This window comes from Pan paniscus, chromosome 15 (assembly GCF_029289425.2).
Source record: "Pan paniscus chromosome 15, NHGRI_mPanPan1-v2.0_pri, whole genome shotgun sequence".
Lineage (NCBI taxonomy): Eukaryota > Metazoa > Chordata > Mammalia > Primates > Hominidae > Pan > Pan paniscus.
This window is the reverse complement of record NC_073264.2, coordinates 104,628,287-104,646,011: the sequence shown is the minus strand read 5'-3', so window position 1 is coordinate 104,646,011 and position 17,725 is coordinate 104,628,287. Positions and strand designations below refer to the sequence as shown.

Genomic DNA, 17,725 nt, shown 5'->3' with positions numbered 1-17,725 from the left:
CTCACAAAAATCCTATTTACAACAGGCAGCCCCAACATCACAATGGTCTACATATATATTCTAAAAGGTCATCAAGCTAATTGTTATGAAATTCGAATAATATTTCCCCCCAGAAAAGTGTTAAAAATGATAGTTTTATTTCCTATTCTAGCCCACAATCTACATAAGCAAAACAGTAGCAGCATTACATTTTTTTAATAATTAAAAAAATTTTTTTAAGTTTTTGTGGGTTCATAGTAGCTGTATTACATTAATTTTTTTATTTTTATTTTTTTGAGACTGGGTCTGGCTCTACTGTCCAGGCTGGAATACAATGGTGTGATCTCGGCTCACTACAACCTCCATCTCCCAGGCTCAAACCATCCTCCTGCCTCAGCCTCCCAAATAGCTGGGACTACCGGCATGTACCACCACACCTAGCTAATTTTTGTATTTTTAGTAGAGATGGGGTTTCACCATGTTGGCCAGGCTGGTCTCGAACTCCCGACCCCAGGTGATCCACTTGCCTCGGCCTCCCAAAGTGCTGGGATTATAGGCGTGAGGCACTGTGCCTGGCACCCAGCTAATTTTTTTGTATTTTTGGTAGAGATGGAATTTTACCATGTTGCCCAGGCTGGTCTTGAACTCCTGGGTTCAAGCAATCCTCCTGTCATGGCCTCCCAAAGTGCTGGGATTACATGGTGGCGTGAGCCATCATGCCTGGTCTACATTTAAACCTTAATTGACAGAAATAGCAATGTTTTTCTTAAAATTCAAGTTGCATGAAGTTGAGTTCCTATTAATCTTCCCAACTGTTTTGTATTCATGACTATCTTTTAAAATTAAAAAATATATATATTTTTATAGAGACGGGGGTCTCAGGCTACTTTGTCCAGGCTGATCTTGAACTCTTGGCCTCAAGTGATCTTCCTGTCTAGGCCTCCCGAAGTGCTGGGATGACAGGCCTTGTGAGCCACTGTGCCCAGTCTTGACTATCTTTTCTAAAACATTAATCCAGTTAAGGTTACTAAAGGATAGGCACTTTGAATTTGTTGCTATGACCTCTAGCCCCTATCAGAACATTCTGATAAGAAATGTATTGGCTGCTGATTAAAAGCATACTCAAGTGACTGGGCAAAAGCAGAATTAAAAATATAGTCCAAGGACAGGCATGGTGGCTCATGCCTGTAAACCTAGTGTTTTGGAAGGCTGAGACTGGAGGATCCCTTGAGGCCAGGAATTTGAGACCAGCCTGGGTAACACGGGAAGACTTCATCTCTACAAAAAATAAAAAATTAGCCAGGTGTGGTGGTCCATGCCTGTAGTCCCAGCTACTCAAGAAGCCAACACAGGAGGATCATTTGAGCCCAGGAGTTCAAGGCTACAGTACACTATGATCATGTCTGTGACTAGCCACTGTACTGCAGCCTGGGCCACACTGCAAGACTCCATCCATCTTTAAAAAAAAAAAAAAAAAAAAAAAAGCAGCCTTTTTTTTTTTTCTTTGAGATGGAGTTTTGCTCTTGTTGCCCAGGCTGGAGTGCAATGGTGCAATCTTGGCTCACCGCAACCTCTGCCTCCTGGGTTCAAGCGATTCTCCTGCCTCGGCCTCCCAAGTAGCTGGGATAATAGGCATGCGCCACCATGCCTGGCTAATTTTTTTTTTTTTTTTTGTATTTTTACTAGAGATGGGGTTTCTCCATGTTGGTCAGGCTGGTCTCAAACTCCTGACCTCAGGTGATCCGCCCACCTCAGCTTCCCAAAGTGCTGGGATTACAGGCGTAAGCCACTGTGCTCAGCCCTTTTTTTTTGTTTTTGAGACAGAGTCTTGCTCTGTTGCCAGGCTGGAGTGCAGTGGCACTATCTCGGCTCACTGCAACGTCTGCCTCCTGAGTTCAAGTGATTCTCCTGCCTCAGCTTCCCAAGCAGCTGGGACTACAGGTGCATGCCACCACGCCCAGCTAATTTTTAGACAGGGTTTCACCATGTTGGTCAGGATGGTCTTGATCTCCTGACCTCATGATCCACCTGCCTCAGCCTCCTAAAATGCTGGGATTACAGGTGGGAGCCACCGCGCCCAGCCTAAAAAAAGCAACTTTTATATGTAGTCCAAAGATACATACGCTAAGTGTCCTCAATCCTTCTCTGCTCAATCTCTATGTGGCTTGATGCAGGGTAAAGTGGATAAAATAATAAGCCACTTCACAATTTTGAAACTTTACAGTAATATCCAATATCTAAAATTTATTTGAAAGATTCTGGGCCTGGTGCAGTGGCTCATGCCTGTAATCACAGCACTTTGGGAGGCCAAGGCAGGTGGATCACTTGAAGTCAGGAATTTGAGACCAGCCTGGCCTAGTGAAACCCCATTTCTATTAAAAATACAAAAATCAGCCAGGTGTGGTGGTGTGTGCCTGTAATCCCAGCTACTGGGAGGCTGAGGCAGAAGAACTGCATGAACCCGGGAGATGGAGGTTGCAGTGACCCGAGATCGTGCCATTGCACTCTAGCCTGGGTAAAAGAGCGAGACTCCATCGCAGAAAAAAAAAGAAAAAAAAAAAAAAAAAGAAAAGATTCTGTTCGCATTACTGTAACACCAGCACGTCACTTCTCTGGGGTCTTTAAATGAAGTAGTCTAAACAGTGTCGTCCGGGTATCTAAAGCATATGAAATCGTAGGAGCAGAGTGTCTCTGCTATGTAGGTGGTTTAGCAACATTATTAACTTGAAAGATTAGGTTTAGTCAGTGCAAACTAAGAAAATTCTGCATAACCTTGTCTGAACAGTCTATAATTAATAATGAAAGCTAACATTTGTTGAGCACTCACTATGTGTCAGCGCTATGTGGTTTAAGACTCACTGCAAACCTATACCATCATGATAGAATCATACAATTGAAGGTGTAACCAAACCTTCTCATGCCTAGTTTACACCAACCATTAGTCACGCCTGGAATCTGGCCATTTTTCGAGAATAACATCAGAAGGCAGAATAATTACAGCAGAAAGTGGGCTGGCCTTCAGCACGACCAGTTTAAAACTAGTCTCAGAAAACGAATCACAGGTGTTTGTGCCAAAGTAACAACTGGCCCTAACCTATGCTCCCTGTGTCATTAACTTTATTGTTCCCACAGGAAAGCTGATAAAACAAAGATTGGCCTAGTAAGAACCAATTAATAAAACTAATTTTCAAAAGAAAAAAGCTATTAAAATTAATTATATTGCCTATGACGAGAAAAAGCCTTGCATTTAGTAAGCCTTTAAAATATCCTGTTTACAGTAGGATTTTGAAGGTAGTAAGGGCTTAAGATATGTGGAGTCTTTGGTTTAAACCTTCACACAGTTTTTAAAAAATCAGCCATCATTATTCTCATGTTGAAATTCCGTATGAACACTCATATAAAGAAGAAAACATTTAAGGCTAAATGTCGAAAATATTTAAGGCTAAAATTGGAACTTAACACGTTTGTTTCAGAAGTTAACATAGGTCCAGGCATCCTACAGCTCACTCATATTTTAAATTAGTGAAGAAATAAGATATATGGGTGGGTGAAGAGAGGGAAAAGGAACAATTTGCCGAAGAAGTCATCTGTGCAGGGAAAGCTAATTGTATCTCACTGAAGACTCAAGCATCAATTTTAAGGGAAAGCTGTCACATTTAGTGCCTTAACTAAAGAAGTTAAACCCAATAATTTTCCAGTCTTTTAATTCATTTGTAAGATAGGAAAGGAAAGTCCAAATATTATTAAAACAATGGGCCCTGTCTTTTAAGGTTTGGCGGTGAGACTCTCTTTGACTAAAGAGAAAGACGACACCTTCAGAAGCAAAGTATTTCAATGACTGATGCTAAGAGAAGCAACGAGACAGGTCAGGATATGAAAGAGTTGGCCCCAGCAAGGCAGGTGTCTCCAGGGGGAATGCAGAAAGGAAATGTTGCCAAAGAAATTAAAGAAGTCTTAAATATTATTTCCAAAGAGTGAAACGAAAAATTTTAGGAAAAGAGGATCAGAAGACACAGGCATATATGCATGTGCCTGGTGTATGATACGTGTAGCACAGGATGGGAGCAGAGAGCAGATCTTAGTCTTAACACCCTTGAGGAGACTGATTCTGCACCTCAGACAGTCACATATCCTAAAGTTCAGAAGGAGCTGGGTAGTGCATTTTCAGAATTTAGAAGTAGTAAAGGTAATGAAACAACTTTTTTTTTTTAGATGAGCCTTGCTCTGTCGTCCAGGCTGGACTGCAGTGGCGTGATCTCAGCTCACTGCAAACTCTGCCTCCTGGGTTCAAGTAATTCTCCTGCCTCAGTCTCCCTGGTAGCTGGGACTACAGGCGCGTGCCACCACACATGGTTAATTTTCGTATTTTTAGTAGAGACGGGGTTTCACCATGTTGGCCAGGCTGGTCTCAAACTCCTGACCTCAAGTGATCCACCTGCCTTGGCCTCCCAGAGTGCTGGGATTACAGGTGTGAGCCACTGTGCCTGACCATGAAACATTTCTGTAGTCCTGTAGACTACAATCTGTAACACCAGAAACTTCTAATTAAGTCTTCTATTGATATTTTCTATTAAGTCACTTTTGAACTAGAAGAAATTTGAAAGTTAAGAACTGAACTATAATACAAATCTACCAGAGAGTAGACTACTATTAAGAAATACCTGGCCGGGTACGGTGGCTCACGCCTGTAATCCCAGCACTTTGGGAGGCCGAGGTGGGTGGATCACAAGGTCAGGAGATCGAGACCATCCTGGCTAACATGGTGAAACCCCATCTCTACTAAAAATACAAAAAATTACCTGGGCGTGGTGGGGGGCGCCTGTAGTCCCAGCTACTCGGGAGGCTAAGGCAGGAGAATGGCGTGAACCCGGGAGGCGGAGCTTGCATTGAGCCGAGATCAGGCCACTGCACTCCAGCCTGGGGGACAGAGCGAGACTCTGTCTCAAAAAAAAAAAAAAAAAAAAGAAATACCTATATCAATCATTATCTGTAAACTATCTACCCCAGCTGCTATACTCAAGTTCTTAGTAGTTTTTAATCATAAGAAAAGACAATGTTGAAACACACACACACACACACGAGTCATAAAAGAGAACAAGAGAATGTAAATATTGCTAAAAATTCAACGAATAATAACCATAATCTTACAGAACAAATGTTACTCCTCATATCAACTCAATCCTAAGTGGCCTATGGAACAGGGAAGTGATAAGCAGTTTGGAACTAAGGATGAAGGAGGAGAGAATTTTTGATTAGGCTGTCACAAAATGTAGTGATCAAACATTTTGTTTGACTAATGAGATCAAACATAGGTTAGGATTAAGAAACAGAACCTCACACCGTAACTGCAGAAAGTAAATGTCAGAACAATTCTGATGCAAACAATGTTCAAGTTAAAAGAATGATGTACACTTACTGCTCTTCCAAAAACAAAGAAGGAAAATCCATGCTAGCCTGGGAAATTTGTTCTGAACAGAATATAGCATATTTAACTATTCTCTACCAATCTAACTTCTCTTTTCTCTCCACCCAGACTAACCCCACCTCAGAGTCTCTACACCTATCCAATCCCATTTTACTGACTCTACTTATTTTATTTCAAAACCCCAAGAAAATCATGTGCATGATAGGATGCTCTCCTTATTGACATGTAACATCATTGTCTTTTTAAAATCACGCTCATCCTATGTATGCTTGCTATGTAGCCAAATTAAAAGCATTCAGAAGGCTGGACTCTCCACTTCTCTTGGCTTCTCCAGTGTTTCTATTTAGACTCAGCCATCTGGACCCTTTGGTAAACTGCGGACCTTTAATGCTACCTGGTGCTGTACATTCTCCTGAGGTATGACTCTCTGCCTCACGTCCTTATCTTCCCCCACTTTCGGCTTTTGTTCAAGTTATTAATGAGCACAAGACAATCTCCATTTCCTTATTCACTGTTCTACAACATAACCACAGCTTACTATCTACTTCCTCTAGGAAACCCCCTGGGTTTAACTCAAGCCTTTTAATCATCATACACAGCCAGGCAGGAGGATGATGCTCTGGACAACAAAAAGCATTTAGAATTCTAGTATCTTGCTAAAAATTAGTATACAAATTTAACTTACCTTCAGAGAATACTTACAGTTTTAATTTGAAAATGATTATAAAAACAAAGCAGTAAATAACATGGTTCCATTTCTCTTGGGAAAAACAACTTTTCTTACAAACAGGTAGAATCTCCTACCTGTTTTCTTTGCCATTCTGAATCACTGAGTGTCTATCAGCTGTAGTTCTCTCACTGCAAACATAAGTATTTCGTCGTGTCATTCCACCAGATGCTGTGTTACTCTATAAAAAAGGGCATTTTTGTCTTAAATTTATTTGGTAAATACAGTACAATGAGAAAAAATGAACTTATCTACATAAATAGGAATGCCAGTCTTTTATTTACTTGTTTTTTGAGGCAAGGTCTTACTCTGTCACCCAGGCTGGAGTGCAGTGGAGCAATCTTGGCTCTGCCTCCCAGGATCAAGCAATCCTCCCACCACAGCCTCCCAAGTAGCTGGGAATACAGGCATGTGCCACCACATTTGGCTAATTTTTTTTTTTCTTTTTTGAGACGGAGTCTTGCTCTGTCGCCATGCTGGAATGCAGTGGTGCGATCTCAGCTCACTGCAACCTCCCCCTCCTGGGTTCAAGCGATTCTCCTGCCTCAGCCTCCTGAGGTGCCCGGCCTGACAACCTAATTTTAAAATCGGCACCTTCAATAGATATTTCTTTAAAAAAGCTATACAACGGCTGGGCGCGGTGGCTCACACCTGTAATCCCAATACTTTGGGAGGCAGAGGTGGGCGGATCTCCTGAGGTGAGGAGTTCGAGACCAGCCTGACCAACATGGAGAAAACCCGTCTCTGCTAAAAATACAAAATTAGCTGGCTGTGGTGGTGCATGCCTGTAATCCCAGCTACTCAGGAGGCCAGGAGGCTGAGGTAGGAGTATCACTTAAACCTGGGAGGTGGAGGTTGCGGTGAGCTGAGATCGCACCATTGCACTCCAGCCTGTGTAACAAGAGCAAAACTCAGTCTCAAAAAAAAAAAAAAAAAAAAAAAAGCTATACATATGGCCAAGAAGCACATGAAAAGATGCCCAATATCATTGGTCATTAAAGAAATGCAAATCAAAAGCATGAGGTACTACTTCATACCTGCTAGGAAAGCTTTAAATAATAAAATAATTATTAATTGTTAGAAAGAATGTGAAGAAAACAGGGACTCTCACTATTGCTGGATAAAATGGTACAGTTGTGAGGAAAACAGTTTGGCAGTTTCTCAAAAAATTAAACATGGAGTTACCATATTACTCAACAATTTTATTCCTAAATATATATCCAGGAAAAATGAAAACACAGCCAGGTGCAGGGGCTAACACCTATAATCCCAGCACTTTGGGAGGCTGAGGCAGGATGTCTGCTTGAGCCTAGGAGTTTGAGACCAGCCTGGCTGGGCTACATAGGGAGACCTCATCTCTACCACAACAAACAAACAGAAAAAATAAGCCAGGCATGGTGATGCATGCCTGTGGTATCAGCTATTTGGGAGGCTGAGGTGGGAGGATCACTTGGGTCTGGGAGGTCGAAGTTGCAATGAGCCATGTTTGCACCATTGTACTTTAGCCTAGGTGACAGAGTGAGACCGTCTCCTCCCCAAGAAAGAAGGAAAGAAATTAAAACACTTAAGTCCACATAGAAATTTGTACACAATTGTTTATAGTAGCATTATTCATTTTAACCAATACATGGAAATAATATAAATGTCCATCAACAGATGAACAGTTAAATTGTAGTATATATACAGAATGGAATATTACCCCCAAAAGAAACAAAGTACTAATACATGCTACAGGCTGGGCACAGTGGCTCACGCCTGTAATCCCAGCGCTTTGGGAGGCCAAGGCGGGTGGATCACCTGAGGTCGGGAGTTCGAGACCAGACTGACCAACATGGAGAAACCCCATCTCTACTAAAAATACAAAATTAGCCAGGCATGGTGGCGCACGCCTGTAATCCCAGCTACTCAGGAGGCTGAGGCAGGAGAATCGCTTGAACCCGGGAGGTGGAGTTTGCAGTGAGCCAAGATCGTGCCATTGCACTCTGGGCAACAGGAGCGAAATGCCATCTCAAAAAAAAAAAGGGAAAAGAAAATACATGCTACAACTTGGATGAACCATGAAAACATTATGCTGAGTCAAAGAAAGAAGTAGACACAAAAGGATACATGTGAAATGGTTCCATTTATATAAAATATTCAGAACAGGCAAATCCAGAGACAGAACACAGACTGGTGGTTGCCAGGGAATGAGGGGGAAGGGAGGGGGGCAGAGGGGAGAGGAGGAATGGAAAGTGATTACTTAAGGGATACAGGTGTTCTTTTTTTTTTTTTTTTTGAGATGGAGCCTCGCTCTTTCGCCCAGGCTGGAGTGCAGTGGCACCATCTCGGCTCACTGCAACTTCTGCGTCCTGGGTTCAATCGATTCTCCTGCCTCAGCCTCCCGAGTAGCTGGGATTACAGGCGCCCGCCACCATGCCTGGCTAATTTTTGTATTTTTAGTAGAGATGGGGTTTCACCACGATGGCCAGGCTGGTCTTGAACGCCTGACCTTGTGATCTGCCCACTTCAGCCTCCCAAAGTGCTGGGATTACAGGCATGAGCCACTGCGCCCGGCCACTTTTTCTTTTTTTTTTTTTTTTTAAGGACAGGGTCTTGCTCTGTTGCCCAGGCTGGAATATGGTGATGTGACCATGACTCACTGCAGCCTCAACCTCTTGGGCTGAAATGATCTTCCCACCTGAGCCTCTCAAGCTCTCAAGTAGCTGGTACTACAGGTGTGCATCATCATGCTCAGCTATTTTCTTTTTAATTTTTTTTGTAGAGATGAGGTCTCACTCTGGTGCCCAGGCTGATCTCAGACTCTTGGGCTCAAGTGATCCTCCCACCTCAGCCTCCCAAAGCGCTGGGATTATAGGGGTTAGCCACTGTGCCCAGCCTAAACAGATGCTCCTTCTGGGGAGCTGAAAAAGTTCTGAAACTAAAGACAGGTGTTGGCTGCACAATACTGCGAGTGTACCAAATGCCACCGCATTGCCCACTTTAAAATGGTTAATCATTGTCATGTGGATTCACATGAATTTAACTTCCAAAACAAAAAACTAAAAAGCAAGGAACAAGTCACAGCTATGGACTTTTTTTTTTTTTTTTTGAGATGGAGTCTCGCTCTGTTACCCAGGCTGGAGTGCAATGACACAATCTCAGCTCACTGCAACCTCCATCTCCTCGGTTAAAGCAATTCTCCTGCCTCAGCCTCCCGAATAGCTAGGATTACAGGAGCACGCCACTATACCCGGCTAATTTTTGTATTTTTAGTGGAGATGGGATTTCACCATGTTGGCCAGGCTGTTCTTGAACTCCTGACCTCAAGTAATCCGCCCACTTTGGCCTCCCACAGTGCAGGGATTACGGGTGTGAGCCACCGTGCCTGGCCATAGCTATGGAATTTTATCAGATAATTTTTAAACAAAGATAGAGCAGTCACTTTTACTACAGCTTGAGCAGACCATCTACAGAGAAATCCCGAAGACTCATGGGAGAAAATAATAATATTGCTAACTACCTTTTTTCCTTTGTAAGTAATTTAGTATGGGTGGACTGAAAATACTCATGATTCACTTTCAGAAGGGCAGTGTGTGTAGACAAGAGCAAAGGGGAAGAGAAGTCATGAAGGCAGGGAATAATGCCCTCATCTTCTCTGGTAACTGTCAACAAACGTTGGAGACGGAATTTTAACTGCAGGAGTACGGAAACAATAATCCTACTGTATGGCATTTGGAGGCCAGAATAAACTTTTCACACAGGGTTTACTTCGACTAAGCATAAGGTCAGAGGATGAAACACGCAAAGCCCCTTGGGGTCCTTCATGCACCCAGTCCCCAGAATGGAACAATGAAGGGCTTTCAGAGAGCAACAGGGTTTCTCCACAGCCTCCTCAGTCCAGGGTTGTTCTGGAGTTGGAGGCAGGGCTGCATCATTGTTAATTTTGTAGGGAAAAACGTGCTTACAGAATAATCTTAAGATTGTTTACTTCTCTGCAAATTCTTTAATATGTTAGGTTAGACAGAACATACTTCAATACACAGAAAAAAGTTTCTGAAGCTGAATGGATTCAATTTAATTTAGTAAATATTATCTACTTACTGGGGAGATTTTGTTACAGATAGGGATTAAGAGCTGGATTCAGGTTGGCAGTGTAATTTTAGGCAATTACCCAACTTTTTTTTCACCTTAAAATGTAGCTAATCCATGAAAAAGCACTTAGCATGGTCCTTGGCACATGGTAAGAACTCAGCCAACACTCTTCATCATTAGAGCCCTTTGAAGACTCAGTGTGAACACCACATCTTTGGGGTACTGGCAGTCAGACCTCCCCGTGTGTGCACGTAGGCTTCCATCTGCACTGTCACTGTTTTCATTCACTTCCTGTTAGACTGTGAGGTCTTTCCATGTCTCAGCACCTGACAACCTAAGGCTCAGCGGGTGTCCGAAATAACTGGAACCAGCCCTTGAAATAAAGGACCTATCACCATCTAGTGTCTATGGTGGGTGTGCTATGCTCTGAATGTGTCCCCTCCAAAACTCATGTTTAAGCTTTATCTCCCATAGGAGAAAACAGTATTTGGAGGTGAGTCTTTTAGGTGTTAAGGCCACGAGGGCTCCGCCTTCATGAATGGATTAGTAACTTTTTTTTTTTTTTTGAGAAGGAGTCTCGCTCTGTCGCCAGGCTAGAGTGCAGTGATGCGATCTCGGCTCACTGTAACCTCTGCCTCCTGAGTTCAAGCAATTCTCTACCTCAGCCTCCTGAGCAGCTGGGATTACAGGTGCCTGCCACCACGCCCGGCTAATTTTTGTATTTTTAGTAGAGACGGGGTTTCACCATCTTGGCCAGGCTGGTCTTGAACTCCTGACCTCGTGATCTACCCACCTCGGCCTCCCAAAGTGCTGAGATTACAGGCGTGAGCCACCGCGCCCGGCCGGATTAGTGTTTTATAAAAGGGCTTGAGGGGGTGAGTTCACCCCTTCTGTCCCTTCAGCCACATGAGAACACAGCATTTGTCTCCTCTGGAGGATGCCAGCACCAAGGCATCATGTTGGAAGCAGAGAACAGGGCCCTTGCCAGACACGGAACTTGTTGTTGCCTTCATCTTGGACTTCTCAGCCTCCAGAATTGTAAGAAATAAATGTCTTTTCTTTATAAATTAGCCAGTCTCAGGTATTTTGTTACAGCAGCAAGAATGAACTAAGAGAGTGTCAACAATAAATACCTACAATGCAGCAGGTAGGATTTCTGTAAGTTAAGATTGGGCATGGCTGCCTAGTAGAGAGGGCATTCCAGTACGAGAGACCACAGGAGTAAAATGAACACCTGGTGTCTAGCTGGTTCCAACCCTACCACCCTAAGACCACTCTATAGTTCAACAACACTTACACTAGGGACAGTGGAGCTTTTCTTGCGTTCAGGAATATCCGCCTTATTGGGATTACTTGCATTCCCAAGCATGGGACTGGCTGGAGCAATTCCCTTTCCTCCAACAGCACTGCCACTTGATTTCCGGGAGGAAATTCCATCTTCTTTGAGGTCACTATCTGCAGTGCTGGTCTGACTCCTTTTCGGATACGCCACAACAGAAGGAATAGCTGGTCCAGCTAAAATAAAGAGTTCATTTTTTAAATGACTGAATATAGTTTCAAGTTTTATTTTGTGACAGTAACCATATTTTGTAAGATGATCTAAGGTTGCTATTCACCTAAAAAAATGTAAAACAGTAAAATCCTCTAAGATGTTTCCCACTTATATCTAATGTTTGCCTTATGCAATGAATTCAATATTGAAATTTCACTTAATACCCCTAACTTTCTACTTAAAACATTTTTTTTTTTTAATAGTAAGAGTTTAGAGTTGTCCTTTGGAAACATCTTAAGGTGGTGGTACTGCATAGATTCAAACTAATTAGATGCATACGTAACAAGCAGAATGAACCAGTTCATCTTGTACATCTGAGTGAATTACATCCTCTTTTGTAGGAGAGATACCATCACCTTTTGGAAGAGAAAAGTATAGATTTTATGGGCCACTTCTTTTGAAGTTTTATCTTGGATCTTTTTAAAAGCACTCATAATCTTCTAGATAAACCGGAGTTTGAGTAGACAGGGGAAGGTGTAGAAGCAGAGGAATCATGCAAGCGACAGGGAGGAAGTCGGTGGAGGTCACTAGTCATTCCTGCCACTCCAGGAGGAGTGTGTCCAGGGACATGTGCCTAGGGACATGTGGATGACAGACTAATGTCCTGTAGTAAACCATATAGAGACTCCAATAGCAGCACAGGAGATTCAGAGGGCAAAGAATCTTGGAAATGAACATGATAACTAGTATATGCCTCAGATATGATAATCCAGTGGTAATCTTAAAAGACAGAGTCAAATGCTTGTTTTTTCTTTTTTTTTTTTTTTGAGACGGAGTCTAGCTCTCTCGCCCAGGCTGGAGTGCAGTGGCGCAATCGCGGCTCACTGCAACCACTGCCTACTGGGTTCAAGGGATTCTCCCGCCTCAGCCTCCGGAGTAGCTGAAACTACAGGCGCATGCCAACTAATTTTGTTGTTGTTGTTTGTTTGTTTGTTTGTTTGTTTTAGTAGAGACGGGGTTTCACAGTGTTAGCCAGGATGGTCTCGATCTCCTGACCTCTGATCCACCCACCTTGGCCTCCCAAAGTGCTGTGATTACAGGCATGAGCTACTGCGCCCAGCCTGTTTTTCCTAAGGCAGAAGAGAATTTATATTTTAGATATATTAAAGGTGGGAGGTGTGTGGTAGTTCATGCTTGTAATTCCAACACTTTGGGAGACTGAGGTGGGAGGATGGCTTCAGCTCAAGAGTTTGAGGCTACATGTGGCTTGGGTGACAGAGTGAGAACCTGTCTCAATAAATAAATTTAAAAAACAAACAAACAAAAACCGGGAGTGGGGAGGAGCTAGTTCTTGGACAAAAATCTAAATGGCAAACCTATTTGGAACTGAATTAAAAGTAAATGAGGGCTTAATTTTATTTGTGGGAGAACAACAATTAAGCTTTCGGTTTAGTGATTTTAACATATAAAACAAAAACTTAATCAAGTATAGGGTGATATTAGCCTCAATGCTTATCTTTCTTCCCAAAACCATGAGACGTCTACTGACATTGTGAACTTTCAGATTACTACTGATTGGCTTTCCAGCTTTTATTTGTGTTTAGAAAATATAAAACCTTTTAAGATTTGAGATTCTGAAGAGAAACAGACCTTGATCTAATCCACTGACCTCGTTCAGATTTCCCCAGTTTTACTTGCACTAATTTGTATGTCTGTGTATCTCATTCTATACTCTTTTATTACATGTTCAGATTCATATGGTCACCATCAGTCAAGATTCAGAACATTTCCATCTCAAAGACCCTGTAGACTACCCTTTCACAGTCACAGCCACTTCCCTCTTACTCTCCCTTTTGCTAAACCCCTGCAACCGCTAACCTGCTCGCCATCTCTAGAATTCTGTCATTTCAAGAATGTTATATGAATGGGCATCCATGGAATGTAACCTTTTGTGTACTTTCACGCAGTATAATTCCCTTGAGATCCATCTGAGTTGTGCACATCATAGTTTGTTCCTTTTTTTTTTTTTCGAGACGGAGTCTCGCTCTGTGGCCAGGCTGTGGAGTGCAGTGGCTCAATCTTGGCTCACTGCAACCTCCACCTCCCAGGTTCAAGCGATTCTCCTGCCTCAGCCTCACAAGTAGCTGGGACTACAGGCACCTGCCACCATGCCCGGCTAATTTTTTGTAATTTTAGTAGAGACGGGGTTTCACCATGTTGGCCAGATGGTCTCGATCTCTTGACCTCGTGATCTGCCTGCCTCGGCCTCTCAAAGTGTTGGGATTACAGGCGTGAGCCACTGCGCCCAGCCTGTTCCTTTTTATTGTGAGTAGTAGTCCACGGTATGGATGTGTCACACAGAAATTTCTTTTTTTTTTTTTTTTTTTTGAGATGGAGTCTCGTTCTGTTGGCCCAGGCTGGAGTGCAGTGGCATGATCTTGGCTCACTGCAAGCTCCACCTCCCGGGTTCATGCCATTCTCCTGCCTCAGCCTCCCGAGTAGCTAGGACTACAGGCACTTGACACCAAGCTCAGCTGATTTTGTTTTTGTGTTTTTAGTAGACACAGGGTTTCACCGTGTTAGCCAGGATGTTCTCGATCTCCTGACCTCGTGATCCGCCTACCTCGGCCTCCCAAAGTGCTGGGATTATGCGACCGGCCAGAAATTTCATTTTTATGTAATCAAATTTGTAAGTCTTTTATTTCATGGGTTTGGTGTTTGGGGTGACAGAAACACCTTCACCAGTCCAAGTTACAAAGCAAATAATCCCAAGGTTTCTTTCGATATTTCTGGAGTTTTATTTATATCTTTTTTTTTTTTTTGAGACGGAGTCTCGCTCTGTCGCCCAGGCTGGAGTGCAGTGGCTCGATCTCGGCTCACTGCAAGCTCCACTTCCCAGGTTCATCCATTCTCCTGCCTCAGCCTCCCGAGTAGCTGGGACTATAGGTGCCCACCACCACGCCCGGCTAATTTTTTCTATTTTTTAGTAGAGACGGGGTTTCACCATGTTAGCCAGGATGGTCTCGATCTCCTGACCTCGTGATCCACCTGCCTCGGACTCCCAAAGTGCTGGGATTACAGGCATGAGCCACTGCGCCCAGCCCTATATTTGTATCTTAACTCCAATTAGAATTCATCCTTGTATAAGATGTGAGAAATTGATCCAAATTAATTTTTTTTTCTGAGAACTACCAAATTGCCCCAATACCACTCATTGATTAGTAAACAGTGATTTTTTTTTTCATTTTTTAAAAAACAAGCTAAAGAACCCCTTGAAAATCAGATGATCACCATTCGCAGAAAAAGTGTGTACACACATATGGGGTGTTCACATGTGGGTCTCAAACTAGGAAGGACAGCTACAGATTACATCGTGGCTTTAGAGAAGCAGGCACCCATGCAGAGGTCAGCATCCACAGGCAAGGAAAAGGGAAGGGAGAGGTGAGACGAGGCAGGAGGATGAGGTGAAAGTTAGCCTGGCTATACAGGTTTGCCTGCCTTCAGAAATTCCAAGAAAGATGAGGATTATGAAAAAGCTACTCCAATGAGGTGCTTCAGTGGAGAAAAAACACAGGGCTTGGACCAGAAGGCCTGAGCTCTGCCCCAGGTGTTTCTCATTTACTATGTAACCTTGGGAGACTTGGTAATCTCTCTTGGTCTATTTCTTTAGGGATAAAACAGAGGTTTGGTGAGTGTACAATACCATGTCTAAAGCTCTTTTTATCTCTAAAATTGAGCTGGGGGGAAAAAGGCACTAATAATCTGGATGGAATCTATGTGTTTAAGGAATAACTTACTAACATATTCCTTAGAGAAATGTGAAAATCCCATTGTCAGGTTTCTTCTAGGATTGAGGGACAAGTTAAACCAGATGGTTTCAGGGCAATATACGGGCATTTAATTGCCATGTGGTCCATAAGCACTAGAAACCCCCCTTGTTAGTGACTAACATGAACACAAAAAAGGCAGACCTAGATCAACACGTCACCTACAAATGCTAGGAGCACAAATCCTGATGTGAGAATGAGTTCTGAGCTCTCAGTTACACCCTAGAATAGCAGGCACTGTAGATGGTTTACTAGTGATATTAGTACACTGTTGCTTCAGTCTAAACCATGTAGAAAGGCAAGCAACAGAAGGAAGAGAAATGGAAATCAAGCCAAGTGTAATCATTTTTAGTACAAAATCAAAGCTGTCCACACCTAAAATGCCCTGTGCAGTCCTAAGTGTCAAATCTCAAGATGAAAGTATTAAGATGGAAAATGTCCAGAGAAGAGAAATAAAATGAGGCCGAGCGCAGTGACTCATGCCTGTAATCCCAGCACTTTGGGAGGCTGAGGTGGATGGATCACCTGAGTTCAGGAGTTCGGGACCAGCCTGGCCAAATGTGGTGAAACCCCGTCTCTACTAAAAATAAAAAAATTAGCTGGGCATGGTGATGCATGCCTGTAGTCCCAGCTACTCGGGAGGCTGAGGCAGGAGAATTGCTAGAACCCAGGAGGCGGAGGTTGCAGTGAGCCAAGATCGCGCTATTGCACTCCAGCCTGGGTGACAAGAGTGAAACTCCATCTCAAAAAAAAAAAAAAAAAAAAAAAAGATTTAGTTCCTGAATCCTGGAATAGTAGAATTAAAGGAAATATCTGCAATGTTAACATTTATAGTTATGGGCAAGTAAACACACATGCTAGCCTCAGGACTCTGACACACAGGCTGCCTTGAAGGCAGAGCAACTGTAGAGCCTGGTAAGCCTACCCACTGGGAGTCTTATGTCTCATAAAGGACTGGCTTCTAGGTGAAGTTTAAAAGGGAGAGTGGCTTAACCACACTAACAGCAAGAGTATGGATGAGAATGACACAGTACAACATTTAAACCAATTAAGGCAAAACTGAGGTTCCATATATTCTCCAGGGCTGTCCTGTCTATTATGAGAGTTACTGGCCACAACTGGCTATATATTACACTTAAGTACAAATTTTTTTTTTTTTTTTTGAGATGGACTCTCACTCTGTCACTAGGCTGGAGTGCAGTCACACGATCTTGGCTCACTGCAACCTCTGCCTCCCAGGTTCAAGCGATTCTCCCACCTCAGCCTCCTGAGTAGCTGGAATTACAGGCACACACCACCATGCCCAGCTAATTTTTTAATTTTTAGTAGAGATGGGGTTTCACCACGTTGGTCAGGCTAGTCTCGAACTCCTGACCTAGTGATCCACACGCCTTGGCCTCCCAAGGTGCTGAAATTACAGGCATGAGCCACCATGTCCGGCCAGGAAAATTTTAAAAGGGTAAAAATCAGCCAGGCCAATTACAGACTCACGTGTAATCCAGCACTTTGGGAGGCCAAGGTGGGTGGATCACCTGAGGTCAGGAGTTCTAGACCAGCCTGGCCAACATGGTGAAATCCCGTCTCTACTAAAAATACAATATTGGCCAGGTGTGGTGGCGTGTGCCTATAGTCCCAGCTACTTCGGAGGCTGAGGTTGCAGTGAGCCGAGATCATGCCGTTGCACTCCAGCCTGGGTAACAAGAGCAAAATTCCATCTCAAAAAATAAACAAATAAATAAGGCCAGGCGCGGTGGCTCACACCTGTAATCCCATCACTTTCGGAGGCCAAGGTGAGTGGATTGCTTGAGCTCCCAAGTTCAAGACCAGCCTAGCCAATATGGTGAAACCCTGTCTCTATTAAAAATACAAAAATTAGCCGGGTGTGGTTGTGCATGCCTGTAATCCCAGCTACTCAGGAGGCTGAGGCAAGAGAACTGCTGGGACCCGGGAGGTGGAGGTTGCAGTGAGCCAAGATCATGCCACTGCATTCCAACCTGGGTGACAGAGCCAGATTCCATCTGAAAAATAAATAAATAAATAAATAAATAAATAAATAAATAAATAAAATAAAAAATAAATAGAAATAAAAAGGGTAAAAATCATTTCCTCAGTTCAAGTACTTGATAGCCACTAGTGGCCAGTAGCTTCTTGACTGGACAGCACAGATACACAAAACTGTAATCATCTCAGAAAGTTCTACTGGA

General features: G+C 43.1%; 1 protein-coding gene across 20 annotated transcripts in view; it reads right to left on the bottom strand.

Annotated features, from left to right (window-relative positions):
- MARK3 (microtubule affinity regulating kinase 3) overlaps positions 1-17,725 on the bottom strand; it is a 118,407-nt gene that overhangs the window by 17,141 nt on the left and 83,541 nt on the right. For all 20 annotated transcript variants that reach the window (XM_008959080.4, XM_008959082.4, XM_008959081.4 and 17 more), the window contains 2 exons: positions 11,500-11,717; positions 6,209-6,312 (listed from right to left, as the gene is read on the bottom strand). In XM_008959080.4, coding sequence (XP_008957328.2) covers positions 6,209-6,312; positions 11,500-11,717 — 322 coding nt within the window. The remainder of the gene's footprint in view (positions 1-6,208; positions 6,313-11,499; positions 11,718-17,725) is intronic.